The following is a 20,740-nucleotide window of genomic DNA, read 5'->3' on the forward strand; positions in this document are numbered from 1 at the left end:
TCATCGTAAATGGAAGCATTAATGTTCATGGAATTATTTTCTGTTTTTCCATTCCTCTCCGTAGCAATAGTAGCAGTTTTGACCTAGAAAATATATATTATGAGGCATTTTTCATTATGAAAAAGTTATTTCCCTCTTTTTCCCTCCCCGAGTAGTTCCCCTTTCTGTTTTATTCTTTTTAATTCAATCTTGCTTTGATATTCTTTCAGCTTTTCAGAGACTTAACATAATAAGTTATCCATTTCAGGCAACTGAAAATTCAGCATACTGTAACAGGCGAGTGCATCTGAAATATGAGTTACTGTTAACTGACCACTGTGAATCTCAATGTCATAAAACAAATTAGGTGGAAACCTGTCAAACATTCTTGTAGAGACTTGTGAATCCTTACATGATTTCTTTGCCCCACACAAATAAAGTCAAAATTGTAACTGGCATAAAAGAATCTCTAATGAAATAAAAACCTGACAGATATACCTTGATCCATGCTTTATGTGCAGTACACTCAAATACATGATAATGCAGAAAAGTTGTGGCTTTATGTCTAACTTTCTAAAATATTATCAGTTTAATTCTTAAGCTGTTTTTAAGAAAGTGATACTTTAGAATAATGCACATTCTAACCACTCATTCATGAAATCAAGATAGGACTGTCTTAAAACTATTAATTCTAGTTATATTTCACTTACATCAAATATTTATTCTTCTTGCAATCCAGGTTAAAAAACAGCAACATGAAAACAAGACAGAATTATTATACTACCACCACTATGCTGCATCTGCAGCATTAAAGAAAACAACAAAAAATACATCAGTAGTGACACGATGTGCAGAAGACTATCCTTTCTTTCATCCTCTGGAAATGATGGAAATGATGTTTCAATACCAAGAACCATCCCACCAAGGTTATAGTGCAGATTCTCCAATATCAGTTGAGAGGTACAAAGTACTCAGCTTATCCCACAATATTCTCAATATTTAAGCATAATGTCTTTCTTTAGCAGCTACTCTTGCAATGCTTGCCCAAGATTAGTGGACCTAATGGACCACTAATCCTAAAGCTGACCAGAGGAAAGGAAAGACTGGATTTCTGCCAAGAACCCACAAGGTGATGATATAAATCAAACCTTTAGATTTCGATTCAAACCTACTGATTCATAGTGAGGTTGTTGAGAGCTGAATTAATTTAGCCATTCAGAAGTTACACGTCTAGTCTAAATTAGTCACTCAGGCTACCTCTAAATTTAATGGACAGAGCTTGGCACTTCCAGAGGGTGATTCAGCTGACTCTTAAGTATGTGTCTACAACCACACTTTTGATATCAGTTTAATCCAGTGCAAGTCAGCATCTTCCTGTGCTCTAAAGTCCCTTCAGGTTCAAAGGGAAATCATGACAACATGACAATTCATCTTCTAATCTCAATCTCTATGAGCTTTCATATGTCCCAGGTCTCACGATATGAGAGTCAAAGATTTTGGGTGACAGATGTACTTAGGCAAATCATCAGCTTACTTTTTCCTAGAAATGTCATGTTCAATTTGCGTTAACTATTCTCCATAGCGCTCTTAAGATAAAATAATCTATCCCAGAAACTGGGAGTGCATTCCACTTTTGCTGAGCCTGATTTGTCTATCAGTCTTTTCAGGAGCTGTGCCCTGAAAACGCCCATTAGCTGCAAGGGGCAAAACCCCAGCAAGAACAAGGCATCCACACACACTTACACCAGCCTCCTTTTGGCAGGCATTAGCGCTTTCTGGTGTCTGAAAACAGAGCCTTAAATGTAAAGGGAAACAAAGACAAATTCCAGAATGGAGCATACAGTTTATCACCTGATGTGCTTTCATCTGAAAACAATTGGCACTTTGCAGCTGTGATGTGGAGAGTGAGGCGTTTCCTTTTCCACAGTGTGGCATTTTACAGGTGACACTGCAGTAGAGGGTGGCCAAGCCTGGGCCAGTAGCTGTGCAGAAACATTTGAGGCACCTGGCAGTGGGCAGCACAAGGAGCTGCACCACAAGCCTACCTTCTTCCCACCACAGAGCAGGAAAATGGGCAAATCAGCATGGGGCCACAAGAGCACGTGCATCTCCTGAACAGCATACAGTGAAATAATTTCAAAATTACAAAATCAGTGGAAATTTTATAACCTTTAAATGAAAAGAACTCGCTAAAAAATAACTGACTGCCAATGGGGATGTTAAATATACAACTGGAGACAGCCTTCTCTGCTTGCATGTAAAAATCAGGCTAAGCTAAATCAGAAAATAAATAAGTGATGGTTTTGTCAATCCATCTTCTTGGACCTTGGGTTTACATTTTGGTTAAGTTACTTCAGTCCTTCTCAAAGAAATATTTCTAACTTGTAACTAATCTTTGAGGGTCCTGAGGGGAAGACGAGAAGACAACGGTATTCAGCTAGCATATACAAGTCCATGGCATCTTTTTGGAAGGAAACACTTTGCTCTTGTGATCCTGATCAAAATGTCTCTCTTCTTTAAGCACACTGACTTTTTGATTGCTGCTCAGCTTCAAAAGACAGCTTCATGTTGTAGTAGTACTTCACAGACCACTTAACTGAGCTGTGAACATTCAGATTATCAAAACCCAAGACTAGCACACTATGTTGGCGACATAATTTAAACTGTGCATCTTGATCTACACTCTTCAATGACCAATTTAATACAGATATAAATTTAACCCATGGGAATTATTGAAAATCCTCACTCTGGTTGGCAAATCACATCTGTCTTTATATAGGTATGACAAGCTCAACAGCATCTAATACATCACAAACAAACAAAAACTCCTGTTGCCTTCTGTTGATATTGAATTAGGAAGTGAAAAACAAAAAACATTAATATCTGCATCAAAAAGCCATATTAGCCCAAAGAGCTTCAGGAGAATAAAAGTCTTAAAGTTATAAAATTATGGGTTTGGGGATTATCAAGAGCTGTTGTTCACAGCCATACTCTCTCCCTCTCCAATTCACATAATTGGCCAAGTATAAAAATTCTTCCCCCGTCTCTCAATAGTTTCTCTTTAAAGATCAGGTATAGACTGTGGCTGGACTAGATGGACCATTGGTCTGCTCTGGTCTGATGAATTCCATGCAATAATGCTAATTAACCTCTTGGAGAACATCCATACATAAAACTGTTTCATAATTTATACATAGCAAGCATCTAGGCTGCTGTGTTGAATTTAGAATTGAGATCAAGACAGTGGCTGTTTGACGCTCAGTTGAAAAAACAGCCTCCTCCTCAAAAAAACTCAACAGAAAACAAAAAAGCCCTCAACGGTGCAACTTCAGGACTTGGGAGAGGAGGTGGAAAAAGTATTTCATTTTGGAGAGAAAAACAAAACAAAACACAATCTCTCATCTCATCCACACTTAAGCACAAGCTCCCACCCCACCCACACTTATAGCCCCATTTTCTGTTTAGGAAAGAAACCAGAGATCAGCTAATTTTTTTTGACAGTAACCAAATTTTGCAAACACTAACAGAACAGGGGAGCATTATTTTACACACATAGCACACTGAGGATCAGAAACTCGTTTGGCCATCTTCCTATCACCAATCAATTTAGTTGTTTAGAAAGACTTGAAAAAATATCCATCCCCTCCTGGACTGCCCAGATATATCTTCTCATCAAACAAGACTGATTAAAGTAGCAGGAAGTTCTGGATCAATTCAATTTTCCTAAACAAAGGACAGGTTGTCATAGAAGGAGTAACCAATCTGAAGAGGTTTTCACAAACAGGGAAGCTCATTGCTTCCCTATTGAAACTGAAACAAAAAAATCTGTTATAACACATTCTCACATTTTAGCTTGGGAACAAAAATCTTCTTTAATCCTGGTTTAGCTTTTAATATTACATCGTACATTAAAATTCATAAAGTAGTTCATTCCAGGCAAAACAAACTACTTTTCAGTTCTGCTCTGCAAATAGCACAGGAGGTACAATAAATGCTGTTGCTTTCAGAAGAGCTTTTATCAGGACAAGGTTTACTACTCCATTATTACAGTGGCGCCTGGAAGTGCAGTTATAGTTAAGTGTTGGGGTTTCCATTAACTCTCCTCCATGGTGGTTTTTGTGGGGGGGGTGAGAGGTTTGCATTTATTATTTTGTTCATTTTTACTTTCATTAAGATGCATCTTGGCACAAAGACTGTCAACCTAAATCTCAAATTTTGCAGACTTAAAATAAAAATTTTGCTAGTTGTGATGTATGGCATGTGTGTGTGTGTTTGAACTCCAGGGCACCACTGTCAAGTTTCACGGGAGCTGGTGTTATCCCAAGTTCCTTGCAATGGAGGTTCACTGGTCCTCAAACACCAGCAAAGCAGAGTGTCTTCCTCAAGATCAGCCTTTCAAGAGTGACATCCTATCTCTGGGACCCAAGCTGAAATTGCTTTTGTATGCAGGAACCGTAATTTATCTGTAGTCAGAGGAAGACCAGGATTATATTTATGAAAATGAAGGTTTTTGTCAATTGAGTATCCAGAACCATGACTCATGCAGGATTCGTGGATACTTCTTAAAACACTGCCTTGTTAAAATTACATTCTGCTCTTGATGTTACATGTACTCTGTTTTTTCACAGGATGATGATGGGCCCCAACAGTTAGCAGAAACTTTCTTTGGGGAGTATGGTTTCCTCAGCTCTGCTGAAATGTAGATTACCTGTCCTGAGAAGGAATTGTTCATAATTGCAGAATGGCTAAAAAGCTTTAACCAGAATATTCTGGAAAAGAAAATCTGTGACTCAGTCAGCTGTCTGCATCCTCCCTCAAGCTGCACTAAAGAGAAGGGAGTCCTCTTCCCCCCCACCCTCAAACTGCCCCAGCGAAAAGGAGAGGCCATCCTTAGCACATCCCATCCACTCTGAACATTGCTCCAGACTCAGTGTCCTCTGAAGTATCCCCACATCCACTTGTTCCCACACAACGTGCAATAGATTCATGAAGGTGTTGAAGAGGTGAAAAAAAAAAAAAAAAGAAATAGAACAAGAAAGGGCATTTTTTTAGTTCCTTCTAGGTTGGAAAGGTTAAACTATGTCTCCATGCAGTACCTACCTGATGGAGATGCTAATATCTATAAACTCCACTGCCCCAGGAAAGAGCCTGACAGACAGGCTTCTTCCCCAGGAGGTGTCAAGATGAACAACATCCAAGGGAAAAATTCTTGTGTACGCCGTCTCCTCGCACTCAGTCCGCCAGTGTGGAAGATAGTAGCAGACTTTTAAAACTTGACCAGCTTAGAGGGCTATACACATATTCCAAAAGTTCATGCATTAGAGGCTAATGATTTCAATTTAAAAAAAAATAAGCAAGATTTTGCTTTTTTGTTTAAGTGAGAGAGGAAGGGAGAAGTAAGGGGGACAAAGAGCTTCTTAAAGGATTTCAAAAAAGAACTGGAAAGAATCCAGATACATTAGCTCAAGTAGTAACTAGCAAGAATGCTGTAAAAATGAGATAAGTTCAACACAGTTCCTTCTATCTCAGGCACCGGGGTTTATGCTTGGTGGGGTCCTACTATCCTATCAGACCTCCAATGTCACGCCTTCTGTTTTTCCATTTAGCAGTACACAAAATTCACATAGAACAAGCTCAGCTCCTAAATGGTTAATTCTGCTCTACTGTCTGACCACCTGTTGGCAATACAAAAATGTAAAACAGATCCCTTTCAGGATGTTTGTTTTCACATCCTTCCAAAACTGATAACTTGCAATTGCAAAATAAACCTTCATGTGTGGCATATTAGCTCCCATTTTTTGTGGTTTCATAGTTTAGTTGTTTCAAATGTTATACTGGTCTAAAGTTTTAATATTAAATATGCTGGCTCTTGCGTAAATTCTGTTGTCAGGATAAACGATCTGTTTTATCTTTCAATAGTTATCCAAGAAGCTCACAGCTAAGCTAGAAAAATATTATGCTGTATTCCTGTGAACAGTGAACTTGAAATAACTGCTTATAATAAATTAAGTAGTAAGGACACTAGTAGTTTTATTTTCTTAGTATCAAATATTCAACAAACTGGGGACATTTTGGGGGGGGGGGTATCAGAGTAGTAGTTTGCATTAAAAATTTTGCAGTATCCTGACTATAATTTATTTCTGCTATGATTTGTAAAGTTATACTTGCCAGTGCAACAACTAGAATAATTTCATTATTATTTCTAGAATTAAGTATTGTACTTATGTTACCAACACCGATATTTCAGTTTTCAAACTCAGGCTTCTGAATACTTAGTAGTAGGTGGCAAGTGCTACACGTTTATAGGTGGCTAATTCTGTCAACATATAAAAAGGTCGCACAGAATCCCAACTTAGAGGTTTCTACATTCTCGGTCCATCCACTAGGTGAAGTGCATATGTTTTGCTGAATGACAGAGAACAATACCACAACGAGAAAAATAACCGGTTTGGCATGTAGACCTCAAGTATCAGTCTATAAGGTTTCCTTGTTAACCTGCTTTACTTTTGAAAAGGAACAAAACAAAACCATATGCTGTTTCCACTTTGAACTGTCATAATTAGGTTAACTATACTCCTGACTCCCACTAAAAAAAATGAAATGTAACTATGAACAAGAGCACAGTAGAGACAGATAGATCCCCCACCCTCCAACCCCTAAATTTGGACTTATAATATGTTTTGTCAGTTAAGAAAACCCCTAAGTCTCACTTTCTTTCTGTCTGCAATGGATTTATACAGTTTAAAGTGTGAATTAAAACCAATACAATGACTACCTCTGACATCCTTCTGGAAGGTCCTGTAATTAACTCTGTTCTTTAGCTGTGAAATTGCCCAAGACCACTTGAGACAGAGTGAGACATTACCTTGGCAGAAAGAGATAAGTTAAGAAGGAGGGTTAGCTTTTGCTCTGAATTACCTGGGCTGTGGGAGCAGCTACAGATATTAAAACAAACTCAAATGTTATTTTAAACACAGTTATCTATATTTAACTATTTCCCACTAAGCATTACTACGTAAATAGATTCTCATCCTTTGTCTTGAAGAGTATTGATACTGGATTTCACAGACTAAACTCAGTTAATGATAACAAAACTAGACCATTATCACAGTTCGTTCGTTCTTCTAAAAATTTTTTCTCTTCTTGTGAAAAGTACTGCAGCAAGTCAAAGTGATCTTCTGTCCTCCTTTTCCTTACAATTTTGTTACTCACTACTTTAGTGTGGTCCTTAGTATCCGTTAGCTGCAGGAAAATTAGAAAAATAATCTCAAGAAATTTATAGCACTCAAAATGGGTATGGAATATAGTCACAGGCACAAGCCCAAGCCTGCTTAGCAAAAAACTGCAGGCAACAAATACAGTCAACCATCACAAAATTCCCACAATCCCAAAGCCTTGCTTTGTATAGCAAATATGGACTGTGTATGCAGCATGATTCCCACATATCTCCAGATCATTTTGTTTTGTACTTGCATAGGTACAAACCTAAGCCACAGCAACGCAGAGTATTTCAGAAAAGATACCATTTTTCATTGTGTTTCATTCACAACCATGTTTCTTCTTTATGGAAATCCTATGCATTCCTATGGCTCACACCTGTATTTCTCATGTACCCTAAAGTCAGCATCAGAGTTTCCTTGATAGACACAAGGACTACACCACTGAATTTCTGGATCCTGCTCTATCAAACTTCATAATTTTGGGAGAATTAAACCGATAGTCCCACTAGATTTTACAGAAATCAATAGGAGTTTCATTTGAACAAATACTAAATGAAGCTTTAATGAGCATATCCAAATCTCCCAGAGTGATGGATATAGCAAGTCTGTTATGGTATCCAGTTGTCAGTGGTGAAAGTGTGCTCGGCATTTTGAGATGGAGTCTTCTTTCTCCCATCCCTTTAGTTTTACCTGTTCATTTTCGGGAATATAATTTTAAAGGCAATACGATGTACTCATACTTCTGCTTTCACTCCCACTGAGTGTAGTGGTCCAAATCCTTCAAAGTTCCTATTTGAACCTCTAACATTAAAAACAACACCTGAGAATTATAGGAAAAATGACATCTAAAAGCCAACATCTTCCAAGCCCAAAAAAGCTCATATCTCACTAAAACGAGCAAAAAACGCTTTAGGGGCCATAATGGATAGAATTTCTCTTAAAATCAGAAAATAGATAGGAATAAACTGCTACTGTCATCCATTATATTTCTTAAATTTAATTTGTGGCATGCACTGCAAATAATGATTCTACAAGCGTTCAAAAAATGCAACAGTAAAAGCTTTCTTCTTTTTAAGAAAGGTATCACCCAGCAGGACAGTGAGAAAATAGAATGAGCAAATCTCAAAGACAGAGAGAGTGGTTTACTTGTGGAGGCCGGCTAGGCGGTGTGCTTATGAGAGGTGCAGGGCCCATTGCGGAGGCAGCGTTCAAGCTCCTTTCCCTTTCGTCCTGGTAAATTCGATCTCGTTCAGCTTCTGGCAGCTGCAAAAAGTTCTGCATAGCCCGAAGGTTTACCAGTAAGGACTGCGAAGCAGTCTTGGGATCCTCTTCCTTTCGGAGGATTTCTGAGAGCAAGCCCTGTAGGGAGGGAAGAAAAGAAATATGCTGGACGGTTAGCCTAGGTGAGCGCCTGTAAAATCGTGCTCTGCAAAGCCACTGCTTATCAGTCCTCTTTCCACTGGGCTGAGAACAAGAGAAGCAAATGCACTATTAACTTCACATAGGAATACATTAATGGTATTTCAGGTAGCAGAGAAGAGAGCCTCAATTGTACCCTTAATTTGATTAAACATCTGTCTTACATACAACATAAACTGAATCTGCCTAATAGGTCTCCTTCCTTTTACTGGCTTAACTTGCCATGAAATCTTTCACAGTTGACAGACAATTGCAAGATGTTAAGAATAAGTGAAATAAAGATAGTCCAGAGGCATGACGCTGTGGTGCTCTCTCAAGGCTTCCTGGACAAAATGCATAGACAACCTAAAAAAATGGTGTTCCACATTTCTAGCAACTTAAACAGCTCTTTGAAAGGAAGTGATATTTCACAACTAATCTGAGATTATAAAGTCACAACTTTCCTAAAGTACTGCTTAACTGACTCAGGTCCATATTTTTTGTAAGTCAATATTTTGTTTTGAGAGTTGTATATTGGAGTTCAATAACAAGAGAGGAAACTCACTGTTGGATGCTCCCCATCCTTCACCCTCCTCCTCCTTCCACTGTCCCCCTCTCCTCACCATGACACCGCTAATTCTCACCTTGTCCATTCCCTAGGCTATTTATTGGAGCACCTGCTGTGCAGGTCCCATTTCCTAAGTCCATTTACTACTGTTGTCCTTTGACCACTTTCAGAGTCCAGCAAGGACAGGTAAAAGCAAGCACTGGGGAAGGAGAGGAAAACAGCACACAGGGCATCCACAGCAGCGAGCCAGAGATGGGTAGGCTGCAGACAATCACATGCCGCCAATGGCTTAGACAGACCACATCAGATTTCCTATGCAATTTCATCTCAGTTCTCAGCAATGGAGCAGGCCTGGTGGTCTGGGATACCTAATTACTCTAAAACATAACAAATTTATGAATCTGTGAGTTCAACTAGAATCTTAATGTCAACAGGTTCTTGAAATCTCCCCTCAGCCAAATTCTCATTTTAAATATTTCAAGGCATACAAAGTGCTCTACTGTCTTGAAGTAACAAGGTGGTGATAAGAAAACTAACTTTTGCAAAAGCAAATATGAACACCTTGTTAGAATAAATGCTGTTGCCATGCTGGGACAAGAAGAGGGTTGGTATGACAGACTTTTACTGCTATTGTAACAGAAGAACATGAATGTGATTTTAAAGAAATAACACAACCCAACATTTCTTTTCCTAAAGAACTGTTGTAAGTTATTTGGGATAATGGAGGTGGAGGGTGGGTAAAGGCGAGGGAGTGAGGCAAAAAAAAGCTAACATTGAGAGAGGCAATACTGATTGAAGATGTCCAATCCTAAGAGAGTGCTACAGAAAGCTATGGCTCCAGTGCAGCTCTGAACTTTGCATTTGTCCCCTCACCCCTCCGTCTCTCAGGGGTGATGAGGATGAAGGTGTTAACCAGTACACCAGTGTGGTCTTCATGGCCCTCTCTGTGCCTGCACACATAAGAGGGAAATGGGATGAAAAACACAAACTGTCTTTCAAGAAGTAAACATGAAAAATAATTTGGAGGAGGATTTAAAAAAAACAATCGCTCATCTCTCATCGCTCCTCTTTTGGAATCCAGGCAAAAACTACTCAGAAGATAAATAAATGAGTTACAGACAAAAGTGGCATTTGGGTGGAGTATAAGCTTTAAAATTTTTCTTAGTGATTCGTCTAATAATAAATTTGCTTATTAGCAAATACGTAAAATTAAATTCTTCTCTACCATTTTTTTCTACTTCTAAGTACTCAAACCCACAGTAACTATTGTTTATCAGTGGTAGGGTTACACAATCCATCCTCCAAGGGAGGCAAAAAATTATTTTGTGCCACTGGAGACAAGGTAAAGCTGCCTGCAGAGCACAGGATATATGATGGAGGTGTAAACACATCTGATTCCTGGCTACTACTCTGCTGAAAACAACCACACCAGGACTAAAATGAAAAAAGAAAAACTAAACTCAAATGAACTGATCATTGTCAGAAAAGGAGACTCCTTCCTAACAGTCAGCCCACTGTCAGCCACAGGAAACATCCTTGAAAAATACTTTAGCCCATAATAGAAAATATTTGCTCATACGAGCCTTTGCCACATAGTGGGCAGCTAAAAAAAAAACAGAAAAGGCTTTTTTTCTTGTATAACTTCCCCCGTCCCCCAGTGAAATAAGTAAACAAAGAAAATTGTTTTTTATATTTTCCCTGGGTTTCTCAGTATAACCATTGCTGCAGGACACCTCTTGGTGATTAGAAATGCCATTAAGTATTCACTCCCCTCTCCTTTCCCCATCACTGCCGTGACTCTTTGCATAAGCTGGGAGCAGAACAGAGGACACAGATGCAGAGAGATGAGGGGAGATGAGAGAGCAGGGAGAAGGCAAGGAGAAGGTGTTTCCTTCCAGGAGCTTTGAACCTAAGGATCAGAATATGTGAGGAAATAACATGAAAAATAAGGTGTAATACCAGGTGCAGGCGAAGTCTTACAATAGAGCTTGCCTGCTTCAAATACGAGCTCATTGCTACTGCTTCAATTTTCAGAGCACAAAACTTCAGCTAAAGATTGTCGGACAAGAAGTAAAATGGGAAAATCCTAGAAAGAGAACATCAGCTCTTACATCCTGCCCCATGCTGACGTGCAGAGATTTACTGTTTGTTTTACCAGGCTTGAACTGGTTTGCCAAGATACAAGTCTCAGTGTGATCTCCTGATATTGTACCTCAAGTTGCCTAAAAGCTAAATGCTGTTTTGCATAGAGATTATAAACATTGTTAGGCTCAGAGTCTTCCTCACTGTTTCTCCCTTGTATTCTTTTCACACTGGAAATATATTTTCTTAAAATGTTACCAGGTCCCATTGAAAAAAATGAAGTTTACAAGTCATCACAAGTATAATCCATTACTAATTGCACAAAAAATGTTCAATAAATATTACCAGAGCTTTCAAAAGCTAATTATGAATTCTTTAAAACTGGAGATAAACAAAAGTGCCTGCCATTATGAACAAAAACACTGCCTGCCTGGCCCCCAGTTTGTCTCCTCTTTGAACGTAATCACTGATTCAAACAGATTTTATCATCTTGCTAGAACTTCAAAGCTCCCAGAAGAAAAATGCAATTTGCCCAAACCTCCCCAAAATATGCAGAACATCCCTGAACGCTATCCCTCTCCGTTTCAGGGTGTTTCCATCCCATGTCCAGGTGGAAGACTATTTGCAAACTCCACCCACAAGCCTGGATCCCAGCCAAGTAAGTTATAAGCAGACACATCTATCTACATCGCCTAGTAGCAAGAGGAGAGCTGTCATGATAGTGTAATAGCACCTTTTTACCTTTTATTCAATAGTGATATGGATAGTGTGCTTTTTTCTTAAATTACACTACGAAGAATTATATGAATACAGTGGCAATTTCTGTTATACTTAAGCAGGCAAATTTCTCTCTACCACATAATTTACAGAACTCAAATTCAATAAAACATTACATGATGGTCCATTACTGTTATCAATTTTGAATAATCCATCTTCATTTTTCATTTTACTGGAAAATAAAGTGTACCAAAGACAAAGTGGAAGAAAAAAAAAGTGCCTGAGAAGGTGGTTTGTGTAAACTTAGAATTTGTTTTAAAATTACACGGAGCTGTTTACTGCATACAAGTGTTCTCCCTTGAAATAGCAATTGCCCAGAACTAGCATGAGCAGAGTCCTAAATACACAGAAGTCTTCACATATGAGAAAAGTCATTATACATGAACAAAAGGCAACACAACCTGGCAGTTAATATTTTAAACCAGCATGAGGGTGAAGTAGAAAGGAGGGGGAAAGAAAAGGTATCTGGCAGAAACACTGAGAAGTACTCAAAAACCTTGAGATGAAAAACTGTCACTGGCGGGGAGAAGAAAAATTACAATAGTCAGACGTTGCAAAAGCAGCGAAAAGCACCCCCCCCTCCTTTTGTGACGATGGAGCCGAGAAGTCACCTCCGTACAGCAGCACCCGAGTTCATGCAGCAAATGTTATGGTTGAGAGAGCACACAAACAGAGACAGGCAGCCCCGAGTTACCGTTCCAACCACAATCATGACTAACACAATTCCTTGCTCGTGCGCTACGTACATGTCACCCTGCCATGCACCAGGTTAAGCTACGCCTTCGAGTCAAATGTCAGGCTTGCTTGTTGGAACCCGAGCTTTCCGCTTCCTGACTCATGTTTACATTTACAAAGGCAAGACAGAAACGGTAGAGGAGTTTGTTTATTTGTTTAGGGCTCCGAAGGTGGTTCAGACCAACAAACGTAGATGCTCCACTCCAGCTCTCACACAAACAACAAAACCTCCCAGCTTAACTGCAAATTTGCAGGGACAGGCTGACCCTCTCTGCTGATGGGAGGCTGCGGCAGAGGCTGGAGGGGGGCACTGTGCTTTGGGGGGCTGCCCCCCCTGCATCGGCGTTTTCACCTCATGGCTGCTCTGTGCCACCCGGGCCAGCGAGCTGATGGCAAAGGCCATTTTCTGGCCAGCAAAACGCAGGAAAATACTGAACTCACTCTTTCAAGAGAGCCGAGGTGTCTGCACAGTGCACTGACATCAGCTGGAAAAAATATGTTTACTAATTCAGTCAAACATCAAAAGAAACATAAGCAGCTCAATTTACCAAAATTACTGTAGCAAACAGAGAGACCAGTAGATACATTTGGTAGCCAAGCTTGAAGTGAAGCTCAGATCTCCTAGTACAAATCTTGACTCAACAAACTTTTCCATGGTGCACTACGAAGAGATGCTAACAGGATTCAATCTGTTTCTTTATGGCCCATGAGCTGGAATCACAACTGCTGAAGGAAAATAACACTTCAGACCCCACTGCACTCTGAAGCCTTCCTAGAAGGACCACTGAGAAATTTCTCATGAGGAGAGGTGCTCCACCCTCCGAAACCACTTCTGCTCCCTACAACAGTTGTTCTATTGTGCCTGTAGAGATGCTAATTTTCTGGACTCCTCTTTGATTAAACTTTGCATGGCACATTCCAGAGAACTACCCATTTTTGAAACTGCCGTTTTGAAGTTAAGAGTAGGGGGAAGTTATCCAAGAAGAGATTAAGAATACCCTTTCAATTTTCTTAGGTGTGGGTGAGGGTTTTTTTTGCTGCCTTATGAATAGATAATAAAAAAAAAAAAAAAAAAAAAAAACACCCTAGATTTAAAAAAAAAAAAAAAAAAAAAAGACACCCTAGTATTCAGAAGTTATTTTGCCAAAGTTTTTCCTTTGGGCTGGGAGGAAGCAGAAATATTTACAGTCAACATTTTTCCCCAAATTAAAAAGTCCTGGAAATTAGGGCCAAGTGTCATGCCACACTAAGCTGGTAGAAGCCCCTCTTGCTACCCAAAACCCCCAGCAAATTCTGTATCCATATTGCAGAGCAGAAGTCTGTAAAAGAAGAGCTGTCAATATCTTCAGAGAGTTACACCAAAGTCCATTTTTAATGCCAAAACATTACGCTAAATTACTCTTATAGTTCACTTCCTTCCTTAACTTTTATGCTGAAAGCAAATCTCTCCCCTCATCTGAGACCATATCTCGACATCAGTGTTTTTCTGTGCAGAACTCCTAACCAACTTCAGTGAGATCGTCTGCCTTCAGAAACTGATGGCATGATATGGTCCCTGGACACGGCTCAAATATGCTTATGACAGTTTCAAAAATGTCAGTGGTAAGCTTGAGTTAGCTTTTTATCTCAGAAAACAGTAGATGAATTTAAACAAGCATTTTCACTTGCTCTAGCCAAAAAAAAAAAAAAAAAAGACTAAATATATTAAATCAATATTAGAAAATAACATCTAAATATCATCAGTTATTAAAGTGCTGCCCTAATTTTAGTTATATGTGATGTATCCTTGAATTACCTGAGATAAATTCTGAAGTACAGCAAACAAAACAAATCCAAATGCTTTCTTATAAAAATCACAGGTGTCTCCACCTGTATTTATATTTGGACATTAGCTGTTACTGTGGGTACAATTAACAATTTTCAGCAATGCAAAGGTGAAATGTGCCTACAATTTCAGTGAGGCTTCACTTCATATTAAAATTATGCTGAGGTATTTCTTGGCAACACCAAGGCCAATATTGTCTAGGTTCTTAGTATTTTTCCTTTCCATTCCCTATGTTTGCCAAAATAGATAACAAATACTGCAAAATCTTATGTAGCTAGCCGCAAATGCCAATTTGACTAGCTAACGTTATTTGTAGGATATAGGGATACTAGTCCGTGTTCTTTCAAGTAGATTTGGTTGAAAATTGCCAAAATATTTTACATATATATTTTATATCTCTTCAATGGGATTTGTTTTCAACATTCATTTTGGGGTTTCCTTCTAGCTTTGGGTCACTTTGAACACATTTTACCAAGATGGTTAACCACATCTGTGGAAAAATTGAACTTTAGACAAATATTTAATAACATTTGTAATAAGAAAAATATATAGCAATCAGGAATCAGTATTTGCACTAGAAATCTGGTTCTACAGTTGCATTCATCATATCTCAAGAGCACCTTCTTGTACTGTGTCATATGAATTCAATGTCCAGTCAGAACCAATTGTCCTTATATTTCAGGTAACAAATACTGTTCATGCACAAATGACAGACACCAAAAGCAGTATGCAAAATTTGCTGACAATAATGAACAACTCTGGAGCAGGGAGGAAGCTGAGAGAAAACAAGCTGCTTTTAGGAAAGTCTGAGAAAGAAGTAAATATCTAATGAACTATTTATTTTCTGAATTATTTGCTTGGCTTTTTGCCCAGGTATGATGGCAGCTGCAAACCATGGTAACTTGAAGCTACCGTTATTATTTCAGTACTTTATATAGTATCAATAGTTAAAATATTAAACATTGTATTAAAATAAACTCTGTGTCACTTATTTGTAAATATAACAACTGGCACTGCCTGAACTGAAGAGGGTTGGAACTTGATGATTTTTAAGGTCCTTTCCAACCCTAACCATTCTATGATCCTAACCTAACTTAGGTAAGTAATCCTTGCACAAGTTCATGTATCCCATGAAATATGGTATGAAAGACCCAGATCTTGAAAACCTCCTCTGCTGTTAAGAGGAAAGACACACACACAGACCTCTACAAAGAATTCATGCCAAGACTCTATTTTCTTTTAGCTAAAGGAGAATGTAAAAATTCTTGAGGCAATAATAATTCAGAACAATTACAAATGACGTGCTGATTGAAACCTGGTACTAGTGCACCTGAAGCAGAATTTTTATTCTCTAAGCTATGCAGGGAGAAACATCAACATTTCAAGAGAAGCCTAAAATATTATTTTTTTTACTATATTCTACAATGGACAAATACGTGTTCCTTAAATTTAAAAATGTGGAATCCAAAGCAAATTTACCTACATCCTTTAAAAAGATTTCCTTTTAAAAAAAATCCTATTTTATTTTCTGTTAAAACAGAGATCTGAAATTTTGAGATCTTATTATTTGCATTGGATATACTGACACTTCTTCCATAATTTCTGTCTGATTAAATTCCATGCAACATGGCATTAAGTTAAATTCATAGAGCAGAATAAATTTTAACAAGGTTAGCTTCTAAAACAGGTGTAAAAAATAACACATTTTAGTGTTACTTATCAGCTTTGCTAGGGCTAGATTTTTCTGCACTGAAGAGCTGAAGTATACATTCTGACGTGGACATTGGCAATCTCAGCAAGTACTGTTTTTGCAACAAACGACAAAAATACATGAAAAGAGTAGATAATCTAAAAATAAAGCTTTTATCTCTTAATCTTTCCAGAGGCCTGAAAAGATGCTATTAAGTCTTTCACTAGAAAATAATAAAAATAAATGCAATCAAGAATAAAAGACCATTTCAGGTACATCTGTGAAAGAAGACAGGTTGTTCAGCGCATGCTTGTGGTCAGTATGGGTATACCTTTGCAATACAAAAGGCAATCTGTTGGGTGACTGTGAATGGTTCTGCACAGAGCTATTCATGTCCTTTCCAGGAAAGATTAACATACTCATAAACCAGCACAACTGGAGAGGAACCAAGGTGTCTGTAATATTCTGCCACAAACCAGTCACTGAAGATTTCTGTACTGTATGAACATGGACACTGGTCCTGCAAGGAAGCGTGTGATCCCTTCACAGGAGCTAAGTTACAAGGCAGAAATGAGGAGAGAGACTTAAAAGGTGACAATTACTAAACAGAGAGAGAAACAAGGGACTCTTAGATTTAAAAATAATAAGAAAAAAGACAACTGACCTGAGTTCGGTTAAAAGCCACACGTGCAAATACTGCCTGTGAGATTCCTGCTCGTTTCAGCTCATCACGGACCCACTGGTAGATTTCGGAAGACACCTCTGTGTTTGTTGAGACCTGCTGCTCCAACGGCTTGTTCATGGATCTACTGACAGGAGGAGGGTGGTTCAAGTACTGTTGGTTTAAGGACTGCTGGGCTAGAAGTCTGTTCACTGCATACTGCTGGTTCAGCAACTGGGCCATTACCAGCTGCTGATTTACCAGCTGAGGGCTAATGGGAGTAGACACAAGTCCAGGGTGCAGGTTTGGAAGTGGGGTCCGGACTGATGGTTGACTACCATGAGAAAGCTGAACAGGGGATGGAGGCTGTTCGGCTGTGTTCCCTGGGACTGGCTGCTGACCAAAGTTGACATGGTTGGCACCTTGCTGGGATAGTTCAGAAAGGCTATCCATCTCAACTACAGTGAAAAAGAAACATTGAAAAAGCCAACATAAGACTGAGAATCACAAACTTCACGCTCCTCGCAAGGCATGCTAGTAAAAATAAATAAATATAAAATGGTGCATTCAGATTCAAGTTTACTGTGCTCTCCAGCCTAGATCAGCAGGCCCGTAACATCACTGTTGAGGTTATTCACCTTCAAAATTTACCTACAAATAACAGTGTAGTGAATATTTTTTAGAAAAAAACATCCAACAAACTGCCTATCATCATCACTTGGCCCTTGGAGGAACCAGTAGAACAGAAACAAAACCACATGCTGGAAGCCACATATGCCAAAAATCTTGAGGATTTTGCAAAGGTGCAACACAACTGAACTGTGAGCGTGCAGCTGCAGAGCACATCCCCTCAGCGATGGACGCAGGGGACTTCAGACACGGCAGTAAATAACTAGAGAAGGGGCAAAGACGAGAGATGGGACACGACCCTGTGCACTGCAGAAGATGTGGGTGAAATGTAAGTGCACCTGCACAAAGGGTAAGGAGGGGTGTTATGGGAAAGCACACCTTGACCAGAGAGAGAGAAGCCCCCAGCGACTGGTTTGGTTCCTCCCGTGGTGTCCCTGCCACAACATCTGCAGTTCCCAGCCACTGTAAATTCATCACAAGCAGAGTGGGGTGTGGACCTCCCATGCTCTGCTAATTTCTAGATGATGCATCAGTTGTATGGGACTGCTAGGAACTAGTATAATTTATGTAAATTACACAGATGGGCTGCTTTATCTTGCAACCATGTATGCATGTTTTTTTGGGGGGACTTGCAACATGGTTGAATTTTTTTCTTATATTAACTCATCTGCCTTGACACACCTTCCTTTTTAATTAACAACACAGTTTTTTAAACTACAAGAGTTCTTCCAGCTCCCCTCTTGTGTATGATAAGACAATATAAAATAACTCCAGGCTAATGTAAAGGAGTCTCCTTTTTATTTATGTATGCCACTTTTTCATCTTAAACAATCTCAGTTCTAGAGCTCTAGCAATGCTGGTCTGGAATTAGCCTTACGAAAATATGCTTTATTTAAAAACCAAAACTCCTTTATCTTCACAAAACTGTTGAAGCAATTTTTTCCTCATACTAGTAAAGCATATTTTTTAAAAAAAGGCAGTATCAGAGCTTTTCATAGTAATTATGATCATCACTAACAGTCATTCAGTCCAAGACCACCCCTTCTTGAGCAGAGATGAGAACTGGAAGAAGAAATTGGCACCTGGATTCCCACCCACAGCCCTGCCTTCCCTTTCTGTCCTATCATGGGCAGAAATTAAAAAAAAAAAAAAAAAAATTGAAAAAAAAAGAGCAAGCCATTTGTTCCACAGAGAGGTATGGTGTCCATAGCCTGGATCAGTCTCCCAGTAGAGCACCTTGTGCTTCCTCATCTGTGTGGCTTTGGGGGCAGTGCTGCCTCACGCCCAAGGATTAGGTTATATAGGTATACACACACACACATTTCCTACACACTGGCTTCATTGTCCCTGAATTAATACATGGTGAACTTGTTTTTGCAGGTCATGTAAGGCAAATTTTGCAGGGGTTGCCCCTGCAGGAGTGCTGCAGCAGCAGAGGTGGTGGATGCTGCAGAAAGGTCACCCCACCATGCAGGTGCTCTGCTGGCTTACACACGGATCACTTGAAACTAAGTGGAGTCTTACCACTGATTTCAGTGGTCTTAGAAGAAGGGCTCAGTGTTGCACAGAAGGTACAAAGTAGATTAAGGGAAGAAGCTGCCTTTTTCACTACCGGGAAGTAGAGATCAACCCAAGTGGGCCATTCACTTGGAACAGTAATTCAAGCAATTATCACAAAAGTGATGCATTGTCTTCATTACAGCCTTAAGCTATAAAAAGCAAGGAACCCGTTTTGGTAGATGAATGATTTTGCTTCAAACACTGAAAGGTAAGTCAAGCTCAAAATTCAATCCAAATTGAGGTTCCATTTCTTCATTCTGTTGAAAACTATGTAGAAATTTTCTGACATAAAGTGTTCAAAATTATGTTAACAGATTTAAGAAATAGTTTTTTAAAAGGACAATACATAAAGATAAAAGGTATTACAGAATTAATATGTCCCACTGATGGATTTTTTTCCTCCCGTAATTTACTTGTGCTTACTACAACAAGCAAACAACTGTCACAACAACTATTTGTTAAAATGAATTGAAATCAGGGTCCCAAAGTTAGAGAAAGATATGACTTTATAAAATTATAGCATTATTGTTGGAAGGCAGCGATAGTTATAGAAGTCTGCTTCTTTAAATATACATTAACCAGAGCAAGAAAAAATACATACATTAAAAAAGTCAGTCCGTCACAGTTCCAGGAACAGGTTTTTTAAACAATTATTCTGGGCGGTAGAAGATCTCTAGATTTACAGAATGACAGCTTTACATCTCTGGCAACCCAAGGCAGTTTGGCTGTTGCAATAACAAATATTTATTTAAATGAATTCTTTCACTATATATGTACTTTCTACATCTACTCATCAAAAGCATCCTAAACTTATCGTGAAGGGACCTGGCTTCTTATGTGACTGTGACAGACCTCAACGTGACACATAGTGGTATGTATCCACCATCACAGCAATTTCTTTTTTTTTTTTTTTTTTTTTTCATATCTTTTGCCTTCTTGAAATGTTTATACCACCTTCCAAATTCCTGACATTTTGCTGCTGAGACATTTGCATAGTAAGTGCTGTTCACAATGGAAGAAATCATACTCTGTGCAAAAAGGGGAGAAGAAGAAAAATCTGTAATACAGAGCAGCACAAGTCAAAGCACAAATTATTTCAACTGTTGAAACCATTATATTTTTAGAGTTTGAGGACCATATTGCATTTTTAATCCTATCATCCAAAACCTTTTAAATGACTAACTAATTGAGCATAAAAACAAGCCAAGGTATACAGTAAATGGGAGCAAAAAAAAAGCAGATGTACTAAGGGAAGAGCAAAGTTACCAACCAAGAAACATCAGGCAATGGGATGGGCTCTGGACAGAAGATGCTAATCATGAAAGTGCATTTAGTTCATACTATTTCTGCTTTTAAATTTGATTGACCCTTCACATACCCACACATGTTTTCATGCATACAAATCCTACACTGACTCCAAAAATGCAAGAAATGCCCGAAGTTACTCACGCCCATTCCCTTTGTGCCACTTATCAGAGGGCAGACCCCAGAAAACTGTAGGATGAAAGTTTATCTGAATGACCTATTAATAGGATAAAATAAGGGGGTTTATACTAAAATGAAATACATAACAACCCAAAACAGACCCAGACTTGCTCTTCCTAAAGAGGGTATT

General features: G+C 38.8%; 1 protein-coding gene across 1 annotated transcript in view; it reads right to left on the reverse strand.

Annotated features, from left to right (window-relative positions):
- The window catches only part of SATB1 (SATB homeobox 1), a 74,149-nt gene that overhangs the window by 27,068 nt on the left and 26,341 nt on the right, over positions 1-20,740 (reverse strand). Inside the window, 4 exon segments of the mRNA XM_010073479.1 lie at positions 1-83; positions 8,346-8,558; positions 16,939-17,397; positions 20,046-20,153. The exon segment at positions 1-83 is cut by the window's left edge and continues 19 nt beyond it. Coding sequence (XP_010071781.1) covers positions 1-83; positions 8,346-8,558; positions 16,939-17,397; positions 20,046-20,153 — 863 coding nt within the window.

This window comes from Pterocles gutturalis, unplaced genomic scaffold (assembly GCF_000699245.1).
Source record: "Pterocles gutturalis isolate BGI_N339 unplaced genomic scaffold, ASM69924v1 scaffold20067, whole genome shotgun sequence".
In the NCBI taxonomy this organism is placed as follows: domain Eukaryota; kingdom Metazoa; phylum Chordata; class Aves; order Pterocliformes; family Pteroclidae; genus Pterocles; species Pterocles gutturalis.